At 38.8% G+C, this 20,327-nt stretch overlaps 1 protein-coding gene across 2 annotated transcripts; it reads left to right on the top strand.

Annotated features, from left to right (window-relative positions):
• Nucleotides 1-4,734: 4,734 nt before the first annotated feature.
• LOC110491057 (pituitary homeobox 1-like) lies at nt 4,735-20,244 on the top strand. Of its 2 annotated transcripts, none has more exons than XM_036950023.1 (5): nt 4,735-4,848; nt 6,042-6,095; nt 14,801-14,950; nt 15,917-16,119; nt 17,769-20,244. In XM_036950023.1, the coding sequence occupies exons 2-5, from the start codon at nt 6,050-6,052 to the stop codon at nt 18,318-18,320; spliced, it is 951 nt and encodes a 316-aa protein (XP_036805918.1). In that variant the 5' UTR covers nt 4,735-4,848; nt 6,042-6,049; the 3' UTR covers nt 18,321-20,244. The 2 variants fall into 2 exon arrangements, with proteins under 2 accessions (XP_036805918.1, XP_021420106.2); XM_021564431.2 differs by lacking the exon at nt 4,735-4,848 and adding an exon at nt 5,282-5,445.
• Nucleotides 20,245-20,327: the final 83 nt, after the last annotated feature.

Below are 20,327 nucleotides of genomic sequence, written 5' to 3'. Positions count from 1 at the left end.
CATGCTAGAAAAGGCATTGTTCGTCACCAAACTGTTCCTGGATGGTTGGGAGAAGTTGCTCTCGGAGAATGTGTTGGTACCATTCTTTATTCATGGCTGTATTATTAGGCAAAATTGTGAGTGAGCCCACTCCCTTGGCTGAGAAGCAACCCCACACATGAATGGTCTCAGGATGCTTTACTGTTGGCATGACACAGGACTGATGGTAGCGCTCACCTTGCCTTCTCCGGACAAGCTTTTTCCGGATGCCCCAAACAAGAGAAAGAGAAAATGACTTTACCCCAGAGAAAAAGAAATCAGAGAAAATGACTTTACCCCAGTCCTCAGCAGTCCAATCCCTGTACCTTTTGCAGAATATCCGTCTGTCCCTGATGTTTTTCCTGGAGAGAAGTGGCTTCTTAGCTGCCCTTCTTGACACCAGCCCATCCGCCAAAATCCTCCTTCACCTCACTGTGCGTGCAGATGCACTCACACCACCTTCTTACGGCTAGGCGTCCCGCTAGCGGGACACCTGTCGACAACTTCCATTTAAATTGGGGGCGCGCGGTTCAAATAAATAATCATAAAAATGATGGATATTAAACATTTAGGTACATACAAGTGTCTTATATCAGTTAAAAGCTTACATTCTTGATACTCTAACTTTATTGTCTGATTTACAATAGACTTTACAGCAAAAGCATGCCATGTGATTGTTTGAGGACAGCGCCCCACATCAAAATATTGTTCAACCAGCACAGGTTTCATAAATTCACAAATAGCAATTAAATGTTCACTTACTTTTTGAAATCTTCTGATTTGCAATCCAAAGGGTCCCAGCAACAGCACGTAGTGTTGAATTGTTAGATAAAATTATTCTTTATATCCCAAAAAGTTGTTGGCGCCATTGATTTGAGTAATCCACTCATTCAACATGCAGAGAAACGAATCCAAAAAGCTACTGCTAAACTTTGTTAAAACAAGTCAAAATATGTTTCTATCTAATCCTCGGGTACCCTAAAATGTAATTAAACTATAATATTTCATAAGGAAAGAAGTATGTTCAATAGGAAAGTGATTTTAGCATGTGCGCTTCCTCTTCATTGCGCACACAGACTGATTTCCAACTCTGAATCCCAGTACTAAAAACTCATTATTCTTCCTGGTTTTGGAAGAAAAAAGCATGAAACCTTGATCAAAGACTTTTGACATCTAGTGGAAGCCATAGGAATTGCAATCTGGGAGCTGGATTTGGATATGCCCCTATACTTTCCAATGTAAGAGCATGGGCTCTCAAAAAAAAGAACATTCCGGTTGGTTTGTCTTTGGATTTTTCCTACCATATCTATTGTGTTATAGTCTCCAACATTATTTTAAAATTTCTACAGACTTCAGAGTGTCTTCTTTCCAATGGTACCGACATGCATATCCTGGCTTCAGAGCCTGAGCAACAGTCAGTTTACTTTGGGCACACCAGTCAGACAGGAAGTGGAGAAAAATAGACCCTAGCCTGAAGAAGTAATTAAGGGGTTCTTGGGGGAACCTTTAAAGGGATACTTCGAGATTTTGGCAATGATGCCCTTCATCTACTGTACTTCATCAGAGTCAGATAAACTTGTGGATACCATTTTTATGTATCTGTGTCTAGTATGAAGAGTTAGTTTCATGAGCCATACATGCCAACAGATACCCATAGACTTCCAGTCGTTGCACTAACGCTAGTTAGCAACTTCCTTCAAACTGCACGCAGAGACATAAAAATGGTATCCGCAAGTTCATCTGACTCTGGGGAAGTAGATAATTGCCAAAATCACGAAATATCCCTTAAATGGTTTAACATAGCAACTGGTTCTTGGAGGAACCCTGGAGTGGAGGAGTGGCTTATGTAAAAAATATTTTTTTTTTGCCACCCTTTAGAGTAGATGTCATTCCTGTTCATCTATTCTGTTGTATTGTCATCACATGTTAAGGTTGAATGATGGCCGTTTTGTAGCTTTAACCTGTTGATCCTACTTGAGACGCAGACGTCTCAAGTAGGCACCTGGAAATGCAAATGCGCTACGCTAAATGTCCTCGTTAAAACTCAAACGTTCATTAAAACACAGGGTATTGAATTAAAGCTACACTCGTTGTGAATCTAGCCAACAAGTCAGATTTTTAAAATGCTTTTCGGCGAAAGCATGAGAAGCTATTATCTGATAGCATGCAACACCCCAATATACCTGAAGGGGATGTAAACAAAAGAATTAGCGTAGCCGGCGCTACACAAAAACGCAGAAATAAAATATAAAACATTCATTACCTTTGATGATATTCTTTGTTGGCACTCCTATATGTTCCATAAACATCACAATTGGGTCTTTTTCCCGATTAAATCCGTCCATGTATGCCCAAAATATCCATTTGTATAGCCTGTCTGGTTCAGGAAAAAAGCTCTCTTCCAGCACGCAACGTCATTTTTAAAAATTATATAAGTTGCCTATATTCTTTGTTAAAACACTTCAACCTACTTTTGTAACCCAACTTTAGGTATTTGTAAACGTTAATAAGCGATCAAATTGATCACTGGGCGATCTGTATTCAATAGCAGCTACTCAAGAAAACAATGTCCATTTTTCTCTCTTCCAAAATCGATTGCTGTAGGCTGGATGGAATGAAGGATCTATTTGTCATGACACAAAGGATTTTTGTCAATGAAAATGACGTTTTTGGCTACATCGTGTGGAAGCTGTAGGAATTGCATCCTTGGCCCTATTAATTTTGGTGCCCTTTAAACAATACATGCAAGTGGCGCATGGATATATTTTTCAGTTTTCAGTGATGAAAACTTTTCGATGAAACACACGCTCTGTTATAGTCACAGCCGTGATTTAACCAGTTTTAGAAACTTCAGAGTGTTTTCTATCCACACATACTAATCATATGCATATACTATATTCCTGGCATGAGTAGCAGGACGCTGAAATGTTGCGCGATTTTTAACAGAATGTTCGAAAAAGGAGAGGGTAGACTTAACAGGTTTGAGGCTAACAGTGGTGTAGAGCCTACTGTCTGCAAATACCAAAGTTGGAAGAGTTACCACTTTATTACCGTATGTACCAGCAAAGATAATACTACATTAGAACATGTACTATGCATAAATATTCAATCAAAATTGTACTTTTCAGTATACAAACATAACATGATGAACGGGAATGACATGTATGCTAATGGCTGGCCACAAATAACTATCTGAAGCCACGCCTCCAATCTGATAGGCTGCCAACGCTACAATATATCATTACAAAGGTTAAAAATTGAACCCCTCCCATCACAAAAAGGTTCCGGTTTGAATCTTTAGACAGGGCTTCCTCACCCCAGCTAAGCCATGCCTCCATTCCAGGGTACACATGTAACAAGGTCTATTAACCCATGTACTCGATAGTAAAATGACTCAAACGTTTTTTTCCGATATTCTTTTGATTTCGATTATTAATCTAAACAGGAGATACTGGCAGATTAGTCCAATTGGCCTTTACATACAACCAGTATAAGGATTCATTCATTAGGCCTGTGTTAATATTTATTTCAAATTCAAAACATGTTTTTCTGCTGTTTATGCCTAATAAATAAACTAGTTATTACCTTTCATTGGGCTACATTTAATATGTTATTTTAAACAGTTTAAAAATGTATAATAGCAAACATTTCATAAATAACATGAATATGTGTATATATACTGATAAGGCTTTATTTAACTAGGCAAGTCAGTTAAGAACAAATGATTCTTTTCAATGACGGCGTACCCCGGGCCAATTGTGCACGGAACTCACAATCACGGCCAGATGTGACGCAGCCTGGATTTAAACCAGGGACTGTAGTAACACCTCTTGCACTGAGATGCAGTGCCTTAGACCGCTCTAGCATTAATGCTGAGCAAATGTTTATGTTCTGCTATACCGATGAGAATACAGGCTACCTAAAGCAATGTTGAGGGTAAATTCACATAGGCATACAAATACCAGTGGCTCATTCATAAAAATAAAAATGTATTTAAAAGGGAAATAATGAGCTGCATGCGTTATGACATTTTGCATTGTGAACAAGTTGAATCAAATTAAAAACCTATTTAATGGCTGTGTACCTTATTAGTATGTACCTTATCGTTTGCAACTGGTTTGAAAAGGAGGGTAAATGTTGTGTAATAAAATGTTGTTTAAATAGTTGCAACTGATATATTAAGCTTTAAAAGCAATATGTGCATCTGCTGCAAGCATAATTCATTTTCAGTGAGAATTGTTATTTAACGCGCAATTCTAATGGAACTATAGCAACCTGAACCGAGCGAAATAGGAAAAAAACAGATAGCTCTAAAACTATAAATATATTTTTTACATCATATTATCTTTCCAAAATGCATTTTAAGTGCTTGCATAAGATATACTGTTAGAATTTCGTTCAAAATGTAGAGTAGGCTAGATAGCCTATACAAAATAAACCCTATTTCCCCATGTCGAGGAAGGCTATTGGCTATAGACTATATCGTCTTCACCAGAAATACAAAAAAAATTAAAAACGAATTCACTAAACATATTAATATTCAAAACCATTTGTTTAGGGTTTTCTCAGCCTTCAAAGAGATCAGCTGCTTGTACATCTCCTCACCGTAGGCTAAATGCGCATTACTGTATCGAGTTGCTGTCGTGAGGTGCGCCGCCGTGACGTCACCGGTACAGGAGAAAGGTCTCCAGAAGAAAACACAAAGCGACGCAGAGAAGCTATCAAAGCGCATACTTGGACACAGCATATGCCCGCACTTAAGTGGATCTATTTCACACCTGCATGGGGACAGAGTAAAGATTTGTTTATTTATTTTCTGGGAATTAACTGGTGAGTAGGTTATTCGAGTTGTGCGGAAAATATATGCCTTGGTATGTATTAATTTGTATTTTTTATTTAATCTGGCAAGTCAGTTAAATCGATAGAGCCTTAGAACGCTGTGCCACTTGGTCCCCCCAAATTATAAGACAGTGACTCGGATTGCATGCTTTTATTGTGTCCAAGTGTACAAGGCCTCTCCAGTCTATGTCAAGTGGAGGATACATCGGCTTTCAGCCAGTGGAGGCTTTTAAGGGAAGGACGGCTCTTAATAATAACAGCTGAAACGGAGCAGATGGAATGGCATCAAACACATGGAAACCATATGTTTGAAATATTTGATACCAGTCCACCGATTCCGCTCCAGCTATTACCATGAGCCCGTCCTCCCCAATTAAGGTTCCACCAACCTCCTGTGTTTTGAGTATTACGCATGGGCATGCATTGACTTTTGTAGGAGAAGATTACAAACCTTGTCAGGGAATATAGCTGGGGAGTTGGAGTATTGCGATAAAATGTTGAATTGAGTAATGTTTTTCTGAATGAGTGCATGGATGACGATAGGCTCCGACTAGAAGACGTTTGAGAATTAACAATATTACATGAGAGGTGAGTTGTCAGAAGAAATAGAACCTCATATCATAAGAGGATGTAATAAAAGTACCTCTTAATGAGTGAATGTACTATTATGTTACTAATCTGACTGTGTGTGTGTGTGTGTGTGTGTGTGTGTGTGTGTGTGTGTGTGTGTGTGTGTGTGTGTGTGTGTGTGTGTGTGTGTGTGTGTGTGTGTGTGTGTGTGTGTGTGTGTGTGTGTGTGTGTGTGTGTGTGTGTGTGTGTGTGTGTGTGCATATAAAAGAGGTTATGTGTTTACATCACGATAAAGATCAACTTTTGCAACGGTATCTCTGAATCTTTTAAAACTAAAGGTCAGCATTATTCCAATTGATGAATAAGTGTAGCCAAAAAGGACTCGATTACTGTGCGTTTTTCACAAGTTGTGCTTGAATTTGTGTCGTTATATTTTCATTTCTACTAAGCAAAAGGAAACGTGCGTAAACGCTATTCAGTGGAGCCAATGCTATAGGCCAATATTATCCCTGATTAAAGTGGATTTGTCAATAGGCTATAGATTAGAAGGTTACAATGACCACCCTGTATAAATAATATGATGGTGAATGTACATTGTTATTTTGTTTTTCAGGCATCTAAATGGAATTTATTTTGTCGAAGAATGTAATCCCTTGCGGAAATACAGGTATTACTGCATGCTTGACCGTTACTTCTTTTAGACTTTTGTAACATTTTACTGGTCAAACATGGTTTATGCATTCATAAAGCCTGGGCAAATACTATAATATATGCTACCACAACGCATTGTCAGTTAACAAGCAGCTTATAAACGAACATGGTGTTGAGATTTTTTTTTTGTGCTCCATTGACAGCCTATGAATACATAATAAAGCCTTCATCATACCCATAGGCTAATATTCTCAGGTTATATGCATCTGGCATCTGGAATTCTTCAAGTTCATGCTTCGTTATGAGGGATTTGTTTCATGACAGACATATTTTGTCTGTATGCTACCTTACTGCGGCAAAAGGGGCTACTTCAATTGTTTGACTAGGCTATATCCATTCAATTATAAAATAACTAGTTGATTGCGTAAATGTAAATTACACTGGTAATTAAATATCAGGGCAAGGGTGTTCTTGTAGATAGAATATAGCCCTTATGCGCAAACATTAGGGAAGATACCCGTTCAATTTATTATTGTGGTTTGAATAGCCTACAGATTTCTGGTAGGTATTTGCCAAGAATATATTAAATAAATCAGGTCTAGACGATTAGTTAAAACCATTTGTTTGCATACACTTTTATTCTGCCTAATTACGCAGTATCACAGAAATAAATGTGGACGGAAATCATTGATGGATCATAGAGCTCTATAAATTATTGTCGTGCTTTCGCATGTTTTCCCATTCCATTTAAGCAATAGACATACGCAGTGGCGACCAGTAATCTAGGGCACCTTGTTTTCAGTCCGACATTTTTAAAGTGTGGGGCTATATATATGTTTTGGCAAGTCGGTTAGGACATCTACTTGGTGCATGACACAAGTAATTTTTCCAACAATTGTTTACAGACAGATTATTTAACTTATAATTCACTGCATCACATTTCCAGTGGGTCAGAAGTTTACATACACTAAGTTGACAGTGCCTTTAAACAGCTTGGAAAATACCATAAAATGATGGCATGGCTTTAGAAGCTTCTGATAGGCTAATTGACATCATTTGAGTCAATTGGAGGTGTACCTGTGGATGTATTTCAAGGCCTACCTTCAAACTCAGTGCCTCTTTGCTTGACATCATTGTAAAACCAAAAGAAATCAGCCAAGACCCCAGAAAAGAAATTGTAGACCGCCACATGTCTGGTTCAGCCTTAGGAGCAATTTCCAAACACCTGAAGGTACCATGTTCACCTGTAGTATGCGAGTATAAACACCAAGGGACCACGCAGCCGTCATACCACTCAGGAAGGAGACGCGTTCTGTCTCCTAGAGATGAACATACTTTGGTACGAAAAGTGCAAATCAATCCCAGAACAACAATGGAACTTGTGAAGATGCTGGAAGAAACAGGTACAAAACTATCTGTATCCACAGTAAAATGAGTCCTATATCGACATAACCTGAAAGGCTGCTCAGCAAGGCTATGGTTTGCAACTGCACATGGGGACAAAGATTGTACTTTTTGGAGAAACATCGTCTGGTCTGATGAAACAAAAATAGAACTGTTTGGCCATAATGACCATCCTTATGTTTGGAGGAAAAAGGGGAGGCTTGCAAGCCGAAGAACACCATCCCAACCGTGAAGCACGGGGTGGCAGCATCATGTTCTCGGGGTGCTTTGCTGCAGGAGGGACTGGTGCACTTCACAAAATAGATGGCATCATGAGGCACGAAAATTATGTGGATATATTGAAGCAACATCTCAATGCATCAGTCAGGAAGTTAAAGCTTGGTCGCAAATGGGTCTTCCAAATGGACAATGACCCCAAGCACACTTCCAAAGTTGTGGCAAAATGGCTCAAGGACAACAAAGTTAAGGTATTGGAGGGGCCATCACAAAGCCCTGACCTAAATCCCCTAGGAAATGTATGGGCAGAACTGAAAAAGCGTATGCGGGCAAGGAGGCCTACAAACCTGACTCAGTTACACCAGCTCAGTTAGGAGGAATGGGCCTATATTCACCCAACTTATTGTGGGAAGCTTGTGGAAGGCTACCCGAAATGTTTTGCCCAAGTCAAACAATTTAAAGGCAATGCTACCAAATAATAATTGAGTGCATGTAAACCTCTGACCCACTGGGAATGTGATGAAAGAAATAAAAGATGAAATAAATAATTTTCTCTACTATTATTATGACATATCACATTCTTAAAATAACGTGGTGATCCTAATTGACCTAAGACAGGGAATTTTTACTAGGATTAAATGTCAGGAATTGTGAAATACTGAGTTTAAATATGTTTGGCTAAGGTGTATGTAAACTTCCGACTTCAACTGTATATATTGCATATATATTTATTGGGGATGCTTTCCTGTTTTGCATGTTATTTTGGCATTAATACGTGTCACATATCAGTTTGCAAACAATGTAAAAACAAATACTAATAATAATAATTGAGTTAATAAAGCTGCATACAAACATCAACTCTGTTTTGCTTTCAGCTCCAAAATGCAGGTGTTTCAGCCCAACTCAGTGCTTTCTGTGGTGGTGGGGCAGCCAGCGTAGGGGATTGGTAATGTTCTCTAGTTGTGCCATGATTGTCTCAGTGTTCTGTCACTCATGGGGACACTACGTCACAGCCAAGTCTTAGGGTAGAGCTAGAAAATGTGAGGCCCTTGGGTGCTGCCATAAAGTTACATTAGAAGTGCCCATCCAAGAAGGCTCAAGGCCACAGATAAAATGACGCCAAATCACGTTATATCTATAGTAGCTTTGATTAGACTGACATCATACTTTCAAGTCGACATTCTACTGGCAAATCCTTTTTAATCGTTGTCATATGAATAAAAATAATGAAGAGAAATTATAGATAAAACATATCGGCGCTCATCGGCCATTGGACATAAACATTACACAACAAGTTGAAAATCGCAAATTCGACAATGAGTGTTTTGGAAGTAATTAGTTGCTAACTGCATGCATTGCAAAGCAATCACTAGCCTGCTATTCAGAGGAGTGCCTGTGTGGTCCCAAATCTGCGATTACGGGTCTCTTTTCCAAGCTTAAAATGATAAACATTCAACATTGGCCATGCTGTCAATGAAGCATGATTTGTGCCACACTCAAAACAACTGTTAACTTGGAACTGGGAAATCTGATTTCAGTGACTTCAGGACAACTAGGAGCTTGAAAAAAAAACTAGCTCTGACTGGGAAAATACGTTTTGAACGGTCATCCAACTTGGCATTGTAAATCTGGAACTCTGGCCTCTATTTTAAAGCTATAACCTGAAGATCACTGATGTCCTCATAATTCGACCTTGTTTAATTCCGCATTCCCAGTTGTCTTGAAAGCACCATAAATCCAGAGAATGCCAGACTTTGATGACAAAGTTTGATGACAGAATTTGCCCATTAAGGACTGCCACACCACCTTCATGTGATCACAGCACAAGAAGCTGACTCCAAAAATGTATTGTATGCTGCTGCATAAATTATGTAATATGCCAGGGAGATATATATACTGTAGCTAAGAAAGTAATACTAAGTGTATGTTGTGTAGTAAGATGTTAGTAACCCATGTGCCTAATTTTGTGTATTTTCCCCTCTTAATTTCGCCCTCCATTCTGACCTGGTGGTGCACATGTAGCCCCATAACCTGTGTTAGAGAAATGTAATCATCAAATATTGTAAGAGCTTTCATTGTCTGCTTATATGTCCCCTTTATTTATCCTATGGTTCTACTTGGTGTAGAGGGAGAACACTGTAAGAATGGCCCATGATCTGAATTATGTGGTTGTACATTTCAAAAGGGCTGAACAAATAGTTATATTGACTACATCTGTCCTAGCTCGCTCATTAATGTCTTAATCGAAATGACATATTTCCTCGGATCCACTTTTGTCCCCTTGTAGTTTGTACATCTCAATTGTCAGTAGAAACCACATGTGTTTTAAGCAAGTCAGCCATATCAGCTAGTTTTTTAAGGCAGTAAATGAGGCTGGATGAACTGTTTCGCTGCCAGACAAGGCTTCACTGATAACAGTGGTAAGATGTTGGGACTGCTGTTGAGACAGCTTTAAGTAGGCCCTAACAGTTTGTGGGCACCGTTTGTCACCGTCATATTGCAATTAAGGTATTGTTTAGTGTTTTGTTGTGGCTTTGCTGGCATGCATCCCACTTTCTTTCTTTTTTTTGCCCCACCAAGATTTACATGCTAAAATCGCCACTCAGCATACATAAAATATTGACGAGGACGTAACATAACTTTACTTACTTGCATGGCCTATAGGCTATTGAAGAGAACACGAGGCAAGAGTGATATAACGTCAATGAATCTAAAGCAGACTGAAGCAATAAAGGTACAAAGTAATACCCATTCATTCGTGAGTGGGATGATGGAGCCATTTCGAATGAAACATTTGTTCAAATGTCAGGGTGGTTATCGGGAATGGGTCACACGGCCTTGGACCAAGTATCCACTCAAGATTGAGATGTGATGATCGCTAAATCAATAATGTAATTAAATCCATAGCCGTAACGCACGGTGTCCGATTATATTTTAGCCCCACTGTTTTCGTAGCCCCTTCAGTGTTCTGTTGTGTGACTATGACATAAAGGACACGATTAAAAAAAACAGCTTTTTGGTTTGGCTTGTGATTAATCACGGTCGTTGCGTTTTTTTTTTTCAGTCCTCCGAAAAAAATATTACTGTTTATCTTGCTACTGCCCTTTAACCTGTCTTGGTGGATGAAAATGTTTTTTGTAAACCATCCCTCCCGCAAGTGGCAAGTGCCATACAATTGAAAATGCATTATCAGACGAGCCAACAATACGCGCATGAAGGCCAATAAGAACGTTCAGCACCAATGTATATGCAAGAATATCAACAGATTAGCCCTATGATATAGATTGTCAATAAAATAACACTAACAGTCCTGCCTCTAACGTAGGCTAGGAGCCAAAGCCCAAAAGGATGCTGACTACATCTCTGTTGGTAAGTATTTATGATTAGCATCTCTAACACACAGAGGCAAACATTAATTTGATTGTGCATAACATTTTACCTTGTCAGCTCGGGGATTCGACTTGCAACCTTTCCGTTACGTGTCCAACGCTGTAGCCACTAGGCTACCTACCCCCTCTTCAACTCACGTCACCGCGAGCCCCCCTACTGAGACGTTTGAGGCGCCCTCGAACATGTTAGATTTAACTTCAACTCACATTTGACTTGTTTTTAACGGTTAGAGATTGGTTTCTGAATAGTTTAGACCTCTTAATTCGCTGAGATGTTTGTGTTACATGGATGTTCCTCTTGATTTTATGTTGCTGGCTTAGTTCTTCCCTATACCAGGGTTGAATACTTACCATTAACATTTCAATCAATTTGACAGTTGAAAGGCAATAGCTACATTAATTGAAAAATGTTTTGTTTCCAGATTATGTGAAATTTAACTTCAATTGACCCCAATTCACAGCCTTGAGAGTGGACGCACCAATAAGGCATTATACTTGGTTGATGTATATGATTCCGTTTTTTTATTGATAAGGTATGAGCGTAGACCTACTTCCGGATGAAAGCATGGCGTGCATTCAATGCTCAAGAAAACTTTTCCAAAGAGGTTCAATAGCCTACAGAAAAACAATATTGCATTAAGCATGGCGAGGAACCTGAACAAATGAATGAAAAAGTAAGTGATTGTTGAAAAATTGCACAATTGCCTTTTGAAAGACCCTTAAGGGATTCTTTCCAGTTCGACAGGGTCTCATCGGAATCGGAACGTCAAAGGTTCAGGCTGCTGCCCAGTCACTATGGAAGGGGAACGGAAAGGTCATGGCTAGAAGGGATCCAGTTTTTGCCAAATTACCGTCAGATTTGAATTTTAGTAGCTGGTTATGATAATTAACGTGGCAGGTTAGGATAATTGGGTTAAGATTAGGAAAGGGGTTTGGGTTTGGGTTAAGGTTAGCTAAAAATGCAACATAAAATGCAAAAATAATAACTTTTGACGTTAATTTGACAAAAGCTGGAAATCTTCTAGCCATGACCCTATGGGTGGGGGAAGCTCTAGTCTAGAAGGTACATTCCATTTAGCTTAGGAGGATATTAAAACTCTCTCCATGTAGTCAAAAGTAGATGTCATTGTTGTAAAAACTGTGAGCGTGCTTCATTTACTATCATTCTAAATGATAATACTGATTTGTTTTGTCATGTTTACGCCAATTTCCCCAATGAGGACAGTTTGTGTTACTACATTACACGCCATCGCAATTTCACCACATACATTTGAGTGGAATTTCACATCCTTTTTACTTCAGATTGGTGATGTTAATATACAAGTTTACAATCATCACGATTACATTACATCGATTGCTTTAAGCAGATTAATAATTGAATAATAATAATAATTTGAATGAACTACATTTGGTTTGGGCCCGTTGACTGTGTTAAACATGACTCTCCATTGCAGGATTTTGAACGCCGTTATAATGTTTAAACTAAATTGCACAGAACATTCGGGGAGCTCTTTTTATAACAGTCGATGGCAGCACACCAATAGGCTTATACTGGTTTGAGAGTCAAACCTTGTCAGGGGTCGTGATTCGATTAAGTTCGATAACGTTAAAGCAACTGTTTTGTTTCTGTCCCGTTTCGGCAGCCTCATCGAATCTCCATCTGACATGTCTTCAACAAATTCTCTCCTAACCAGTCATGTAAAAAGTATTATCAGATTCCATGTGGCATTTGAGTAGTGTTAATTTAACAGCGCATACACCCCAAACGTTGCCCCCTGTTCCATTTATTTCAAGATGATATCGATGGAAGTGACTAACAAAAATAAACGTGTACCACTGCGTTGGTGACCCATTTGAATCAAAATGCAACAATTCAAAAAGTAGCTAAGTATCTTTCCACGTTGTCCTCTAAACTCTAATGTTAACATTATTCCTCTATTTTTGGTGCGTGTGGAGTTTATACGGTGCTCATTAAACAAAAAACAAAAAGTTCTGACATGTGATAACAGTGTTTTGAAATTGGACTATTTATCAAAATGTATCGTCAACAGGAAGCAGCGACAGCCTCATCCTCATTTTCAACCAACATTTCAGGAATATGCCTATAAATTTAGATTTCAACATTAATTTCCAATGGAATTGTATTTAATCAGGTAAAAACTGCAGAATAATTCCAAAAACGTGCTGTGATTTATTTATTTTGATGCCTACAATAATCTAAAACGGGAAGCACTTGCGCTTGCAGCAATACTTGGAGATGGTGCGCAATAGAAGCTGCCTAAAACAAAATACTTGGCCAATGTAATTGTAATACTGCATGTTATTGAGACCATAAAATCATCCAAAACCAAATAATAGTTGCAGATATGTTTATGCAAATCCAGGATTTTGACACTGTGCGCGCCTTCCTCGTTGTCATGCACATGGTTATCAACTTAAAACGAGTTTGCATTGTGTTTGCATATTGTTTTTATTGTTTAAGTTTTATTTTTTATTTATTTATTTAACCTTTATTTAACCAGGTAGGCAAGTGATTGATAATAAGTGATTGATAATGGTGTTGATTTCCTAGCATGGTTTACTATTTTCCATTTATTTTAACGCTATAATGAGTGACAGACATTTCACTTATATTACGGGAAAATATGCTACTGTCAATAGGTCTAGAATATAATATAGAGCCTTTCTCCTTTAAAACAAAACAAGGCCAACATAGGGAACATTGAGGTCGAAATGTAATATTTAAATATATTTAAATGAATCACAGAAAATCTATTTCTGTGAATTTAATTCAAGATTGGATTCAAGTGTCCGGGCTCATAACTATGTGATGTGACTTCTTATCTCAGTCTCAGTCCATCTCTGACCAACCAGCAGGCGCCACTTATTTCACACACACACACACACACACACACACACACACACACACACGCACGCACGCACGCGCGCGGCGGCGCACGCACACACACCACTTCATTCTTTTGACACAAGGTCTGCCTCACCTTCTTTTTTTAGGTGAATGTTTAGAAGGCCTGAAAATATACCTCATCAAATCGTCCCCACACATGAACTGATAGACTAGGGCTACGGCAGATTTTGAGGCAGTGTCATTGTTTCATGTACATAGGCTACTAAATTATAAATTAGGTAGCCTACTTTCCATATATGTTTGGCCTTGAAAATAACAAGGCAGGCCTATATACAAATGTTTATTGAGCTCAGTTCATATAGTAGATATAAATTACGTGTGCGTGTGTAGGCTCTAAGTTAACTAAGGGCACTCAGCTGCAGGGCCGTTCCATTGCGCTGGAGCATATTTCAAACATGCCAAAATAAAGGGCCCATTTTCTTCCTAACTTTCTAAGGCAACGCAATTTGCGCTGGCCTCCTGCGCTCCGCTGGGATACCCCCCATCCACGCCCCAATAACCCCCCCCCCCCCCCCCCCCCCCCCCCCCCCCACCGCCCCTTGACCCCCCCACACCGGTCATATCCCCACCAGCGGAATCTGAAAGCATTAGGCTGTCCCTGCTGCTAGGAAAAGAGTCTGTTTATCTGGAGAACAAATTCATGAAAATATTTTTTTTGTTATTCTTGCAATGGCAAGTGTTTGGCTACAGATGGAAACCTAAACACTCTTGTTGAAGTTTGAGAGAAAGCTCGTATATACAGGATTTAATACATATATTTAATACGGCATCATTATTTTCAAGGTGGAATGAATTTGGACAGAATCGCAGAGACCGTGAGATCCCCACCGACGCGCGACATGGCCTCTACGTTTCACTTGCCGAGAACTGCAAACAACACTCGAGAAACGTTGGAGAACTCAAGCAGCGAGTCATCAGATACTGAAATAACAGGTACATTAACGGTGTAATGACATTGCATTACATACTCTCATAATTGCTAGGTAAGCTATACAACAGACATTTTTTTTATGTGTTAAACATTAAAGGCTAAAAAGCTACGTATGTGTGTAATGTATTCGATATTAAGAGAAACTCATACGTAAGCTTACAACTTTGTTCATAGCATTGAGCACTAACAAATACATTCGAAACACAAAGCACCTTCTGTGAATGAAATAAATAACTTCAATTGTCGTGTTTCAGTAGGCCTACTTTGATAACAATAACCTTACAGTTTGATCAAATCGAATATTTTCTGCATATTTAAACAACTGACATGCAGGAGTTATAATAATTGTTTGAAGTTATATTTTGTGCTCCTGCGGAATGTTAGCTCTTTTATATTTCACTCCTTCTCATCAGTTGTACGATATCAATATATAAACCTAATACTAAAGAGATAATAAAACGTAAAACTTACGAAGAATAGGGCTAGCCAATGCATTCAGCAGCTACAATATGGCTAGTTTGTTTTAAACTGATCTTTGATTAAAAAAAATAAATATTGCCCTTCTTACGTCTAGGTATGAAATGAAGGCGTTCTTGTAAAGACAAGATAATGGACTCTAGATAAGACTGGACAAACGTTGCAACAAAAGCAACGTTCTAAATTTACGCCGATGAATTCCTCACAGAGCGTCTAAAATAATAAATTTTGAACCCGGAGCAAATCTGTTCATGTTTTGACGACCGTGATAGCCTACTGGTTGGTTGTCTTTGTAGGCCTTACAGACTTTTGAAAGTTGACATTTACTTTAGTGATTTACGGACACTTCAAACAAGGTTAGGATCACCCTGCCAGGTATATTATGCTTTTCTGCTGCAGAACTAAAATCAAAGTAGTGTAAAAATCAAAGAAGTCTGACTCAGTATAAGCTACAGTACAATAACCATAATGTATATGTTTGTTTTTCACAGAAAAGGAGAGGAGTGTAGAACACAGAAGTGACGATGGAAACGCGGATGACCCCAAAAAGAAGAAAGCGAGGCGGCAGAGGACTCATTTCACCAGCCAGCAGCTGCAGGAGCTCGAGGCCACCTTTCAGCGGAACCGCTACCCCGATATGAGCACGAGAGAGGAAATAGCTGTGTGGACCAACCTCACCGAGGCCAGAGTCAGGGTAAGTGAGTCGAGATGCGTTTTGGCCCGTGCTTAAAACGTGTGTATATTCAAAGGGAAACCGTAAAGACGTGAATGAATGACAGTAAAACTCTTTCCATTTAAACTTGTTCTGGGTGTATTGCTTGACTTTAAGCCAACACCGGAATACCACTTGGATGAAATCGTTGCAATAATTAACGACGATCACAAACTTTACGAGGTAGATCTTACGCTATAATTTCCCTCCATCTTTGGGGGGGGGTGCATTACACAGCTGTATCTATCGACTTTTGATGACATTGTATTAACTATGTTTTTATATAAACTTACAGTATCTGCGCCAATTCATTTAGAATATTTAGTTCGGCAACAGTTAATTTTACATAGGTCTTATTATTGCTATAATGGGTATTGTTCACTACACATCCACTGTAACGTGTTCCTCTGGAAACATTTTACAGCAAAATTGTTTAGTGTAGTGCAATGAGTAATATCATATTACCATGCATACACATGTTCTTGCGAGTAATTGCACATTAGGCCTATGGAAAACCCTTTTTGAAAAATTCTACCCAAACCACCTAAACAAATAGCGTGTTTTAATTACAATATAGGCAAGAAACAACATAAGCTTGAGTTTTTTTTGTGTCCTGGGCCTACAATTAGCGTATGTCCCATGTGTAAAGTACCAATACTTTTAAGCCTACATATCAAAACAACAATGCACTAGTCAGTTGGCAAGAAGTCGACAATAAGGCCAATAAGCGCCTAATATCATTTTAATTTATATTTTTTGATGGCTAATATATTATGATTATCCATACATCTATAGAATACTTCCAGCATTTCGAAGAGGATCATACACTCTTAAAATAGACGCCCAAGCATTAGGACATCATAACATTTACCTTATATTATCCAACAGACGTGAATTACACACACTCTTAAAATAGACGCCCAAGCAGGAGGACATCATAACATTTACCTTATATTATCCAACAGAAGTGAATTACACACACTCTTAAAATAGACGCCCAAGAGGAATACCTTTTTATCTGGAACATTTTGTTCAGCGGTCTTGCAAGGGGCCGTGCAAACACTTCACGGTTATTGATAATACAACTATTGATAATCATTTTGATGAATTTGATGGTCCATAGTGCCTATGCAGACGTGAGAGCGGCGAGATATAGGCCACAGCTAAAACACAATGATGAGGAGGCTTTTCTAGCTAAATATAACCCACCACTGTGCAGCTCTAAGCTTATGGTGTCACATCGTTCATGTCTTTGTGGACAATTGATCTTTAGCCCACAACCGTATGCCCAGGAAGACTATACATAGCCCCACTTCCAATTATATACCCTAAGACTCCTGATTTGTTTCCATTATAAAGTACAAACAAAGTGTTCTTTTAATAAAAACATTAGAGAGACAATTTTATGAAGTTGTGACAAAAAGATATTCTATAATATTATATTTTAATCATTCATAGGCCTTGTTAGGCATAGCCTAGGCTATATGTTCTCTAGTTGACTGTTATGGATTGTATTATAAATGTTTACAAGTAATAACATAATAACACAACTACTGTTCTTATTATTACATTAAATTACTGTTATAGATCGCATGTTGAATACATGTATTCTTTTTGTCTCTGATCTCAAGGTGTGGTTCAAAAATCGCAGGGCCAAATGGAGGAAGCGTGAACGCAACCAGCAAATGGACCTGTGCAAGAACAGCTACCTGCCCCAGTTCAGTGGCCTCATGCAGCCCTATGACGACATGTATCCCACCTACACCTACAACAACTGGACGAACAAAGGACTGACCCCGGCTAATCTGTCCACAAAGAACTTCACTTTTTTCAACTCAATGAGCCCACTCACATCCCAGTCAATGTTCTCAGCTCCTAACTCCATCTCCTCTATGACTATGGCCGGAAGTATGGGGGGGCACTCGGCTGTACCGGGGATGCCAACTGCGGGCCTGAACAACATCAGCAATTTTAACGGCATCGGCACCGCTACAATCAACTCAGCCATGTCCTCGTCGTCCTGTCCGTATGGGCCTCCCGGTTCCCCTTACAGCGTATACAGAGACACATGTAACTCTAGCCTGGCGACCCTGAGACTGAAATCGAAACAGCACCCAACCTTTGGATACAGCGGGTTGCAAAGTCCCGGGTCTAGCCTTAACGCCTGTCAATACAACAGCTGACGTATCAGCCGTGATGAAAATAATTTGCGGACAGCTCTAAACCTAGTAGCCTAGCCTACCTGCGAATGGAGCGAAAGACAACTAAACTGGATTAGTTGCAATCATTTATTTTTCAAATGAATTATGCGGGTTGTGGCCTATGTGTTTACCAATGAACTTGTAGGCTACAACAATTTAAATGTCCATGTTTTTTGGATTTAAAAGTGATGATGAAGATGTGTTACATTGCAACGTTGTACATTAGCCTACATAAGAAACAGACAAAGGATCTCCTATGCATGTTCGCTTACTTGCTTTGAGGGCTCAAACCCATTTGAACTGACTTGCATTGGTCTAAACCAGCGTTTCCCAAACTCGGTCCTGGGGACCCCAAGGAGTGCACGTTTTTTTTTTTGCCCTAGCACTACACAGCCGATTCAAATATTCAACCAAAACCCCCTTGGGGTCCTGAGTACCGAGTTTGGTCAACGCTGGCCTAGGCCCTGTACTCTTGGTCTTGGATTAGAAACAGTTTGGTAAACTTGGATTAGAAACCAAGAAGTGCAACACATATAACTAGACATATCCCGGACTCTGTAGAAGAACAATTGTATTGTACATAGCTCAGACTTTTATGTTGCTCATGTGTTTTACCGTTTATGCAGGGGGTGCCACTGGCCCACCCAATTGTGTCCTGTTTCTGTAGCATGACTTTACCTTTAAATGCTCTGTCTGGAGTATTTTCGTTTTATTTGTTTGTTAAAAATAGAATTTCTGCATTTTTAACTAGGGTGCAAAGTGTTTTGTACGAGTTGATAATAATGTAAGATAAAGCAAAATCCATTATACTGTATTCAAAAGGTGATTGAAAAGTAACTTCATGTGTTTATGGTAATATGTTTGAATAAACTACAGCAGAAAGAAGTGCATTTCAGATATTAAACGACAGAAAAGGTATACATGACAAAACATAATATGGTCCAAGTTTATGGAATAAAAGATAGGAGTGCAAAGTAAACAGCCTATAATTAATTATTTCAGGGATGACAACTCAAACCAATTTTCACCTGCACACATGTAAACCCCCCTAGAGCACGGCTTCCCAAACCTGACCATGTAAATAAAAAAATTTAAAAAAAAATTGAAATAATTACAAATGATAGGCTAACTTTTTAAAATTAGGGCTATGAAAGTATTTTACAAATCAGTCTGACAGGACCTTTGACAGTATTTCAATCTGAAGTATGGTGGTTTGAAGCGACTGAAATCAGAATCAGAAAGGTCTGGGCAATCATTTTGTATGATATTCTGTGTAGAAAATAACATCCCCTCTGGGCACAGACATCAGTTCAACGTTCAAATTTACATTTGGTTGAGTTGTCAACTAACGTCAATTCAACGTGAAATTAACCAAACATTTCACCATGTCATTGAATTTATGCGAAAGGTTGGGTAAAACAAATACGAAATTCCCTTAGTTGATGGCTTTTTGAAAATCCAATCAGTTTTTCCAGGTTGATTGAACATCATTACATATATTTTTTGGTTGAAATGACGTGGAAACAATGCTGATTCAACCCGTTTTTGCTTTAACCAGGTATCCATGCAAAGTAGGCTACATGTCAGATAAAAAAATGTCACAGCATATTTGTCGGTAAACTTTCCATATGTTGACAAAACTAAATAAACCTACCTTTAACAAGATGGGACCTTTTTGTGTAGTTAAAATTATTTATGTGAGAAATTGCGGTGGTAAGCCTTTATGCGGAAATATTGATATAATAACCATCATATCAAAGTAGACTTGGAGTCAGGAGATGATGTGTAATGTGATTCTCCCACTATGACTCGGGAAAGCATGCAGTTTATTAGGCTACATATTAAATAAATTATGATAAATTTCACAGGATGGTGAAAGTGCACGATGATGAGCTTGTGGCATTTTTCCAATAAATATTGAGGTTTTTATTTTGGTGACATGATGGTAGATGGTTGCGTGTTTGTCATGTACAAATAATCTCACCATTT

The sequence above is a fragment of the Oncorhynchus mykiss genome, chromosome 2, assembly GCF_013265735.2.
Source record: "Oncorhynchus mykiss isolate Arlee chromosome 2, USDA_OmykA_1.1, whole genome shotgun sequence".
NCBI lineage: Eukaryota > Metazoa > Chordata > Actinopteri > Salmoniformes > Salmonidae > Oncorhynchus > Oncorhynchus mykiss.
Note: the sequence above shows the minus strand (reverse complement) of the source record. Positions and strands in the feature narration are given on the sequence as shown.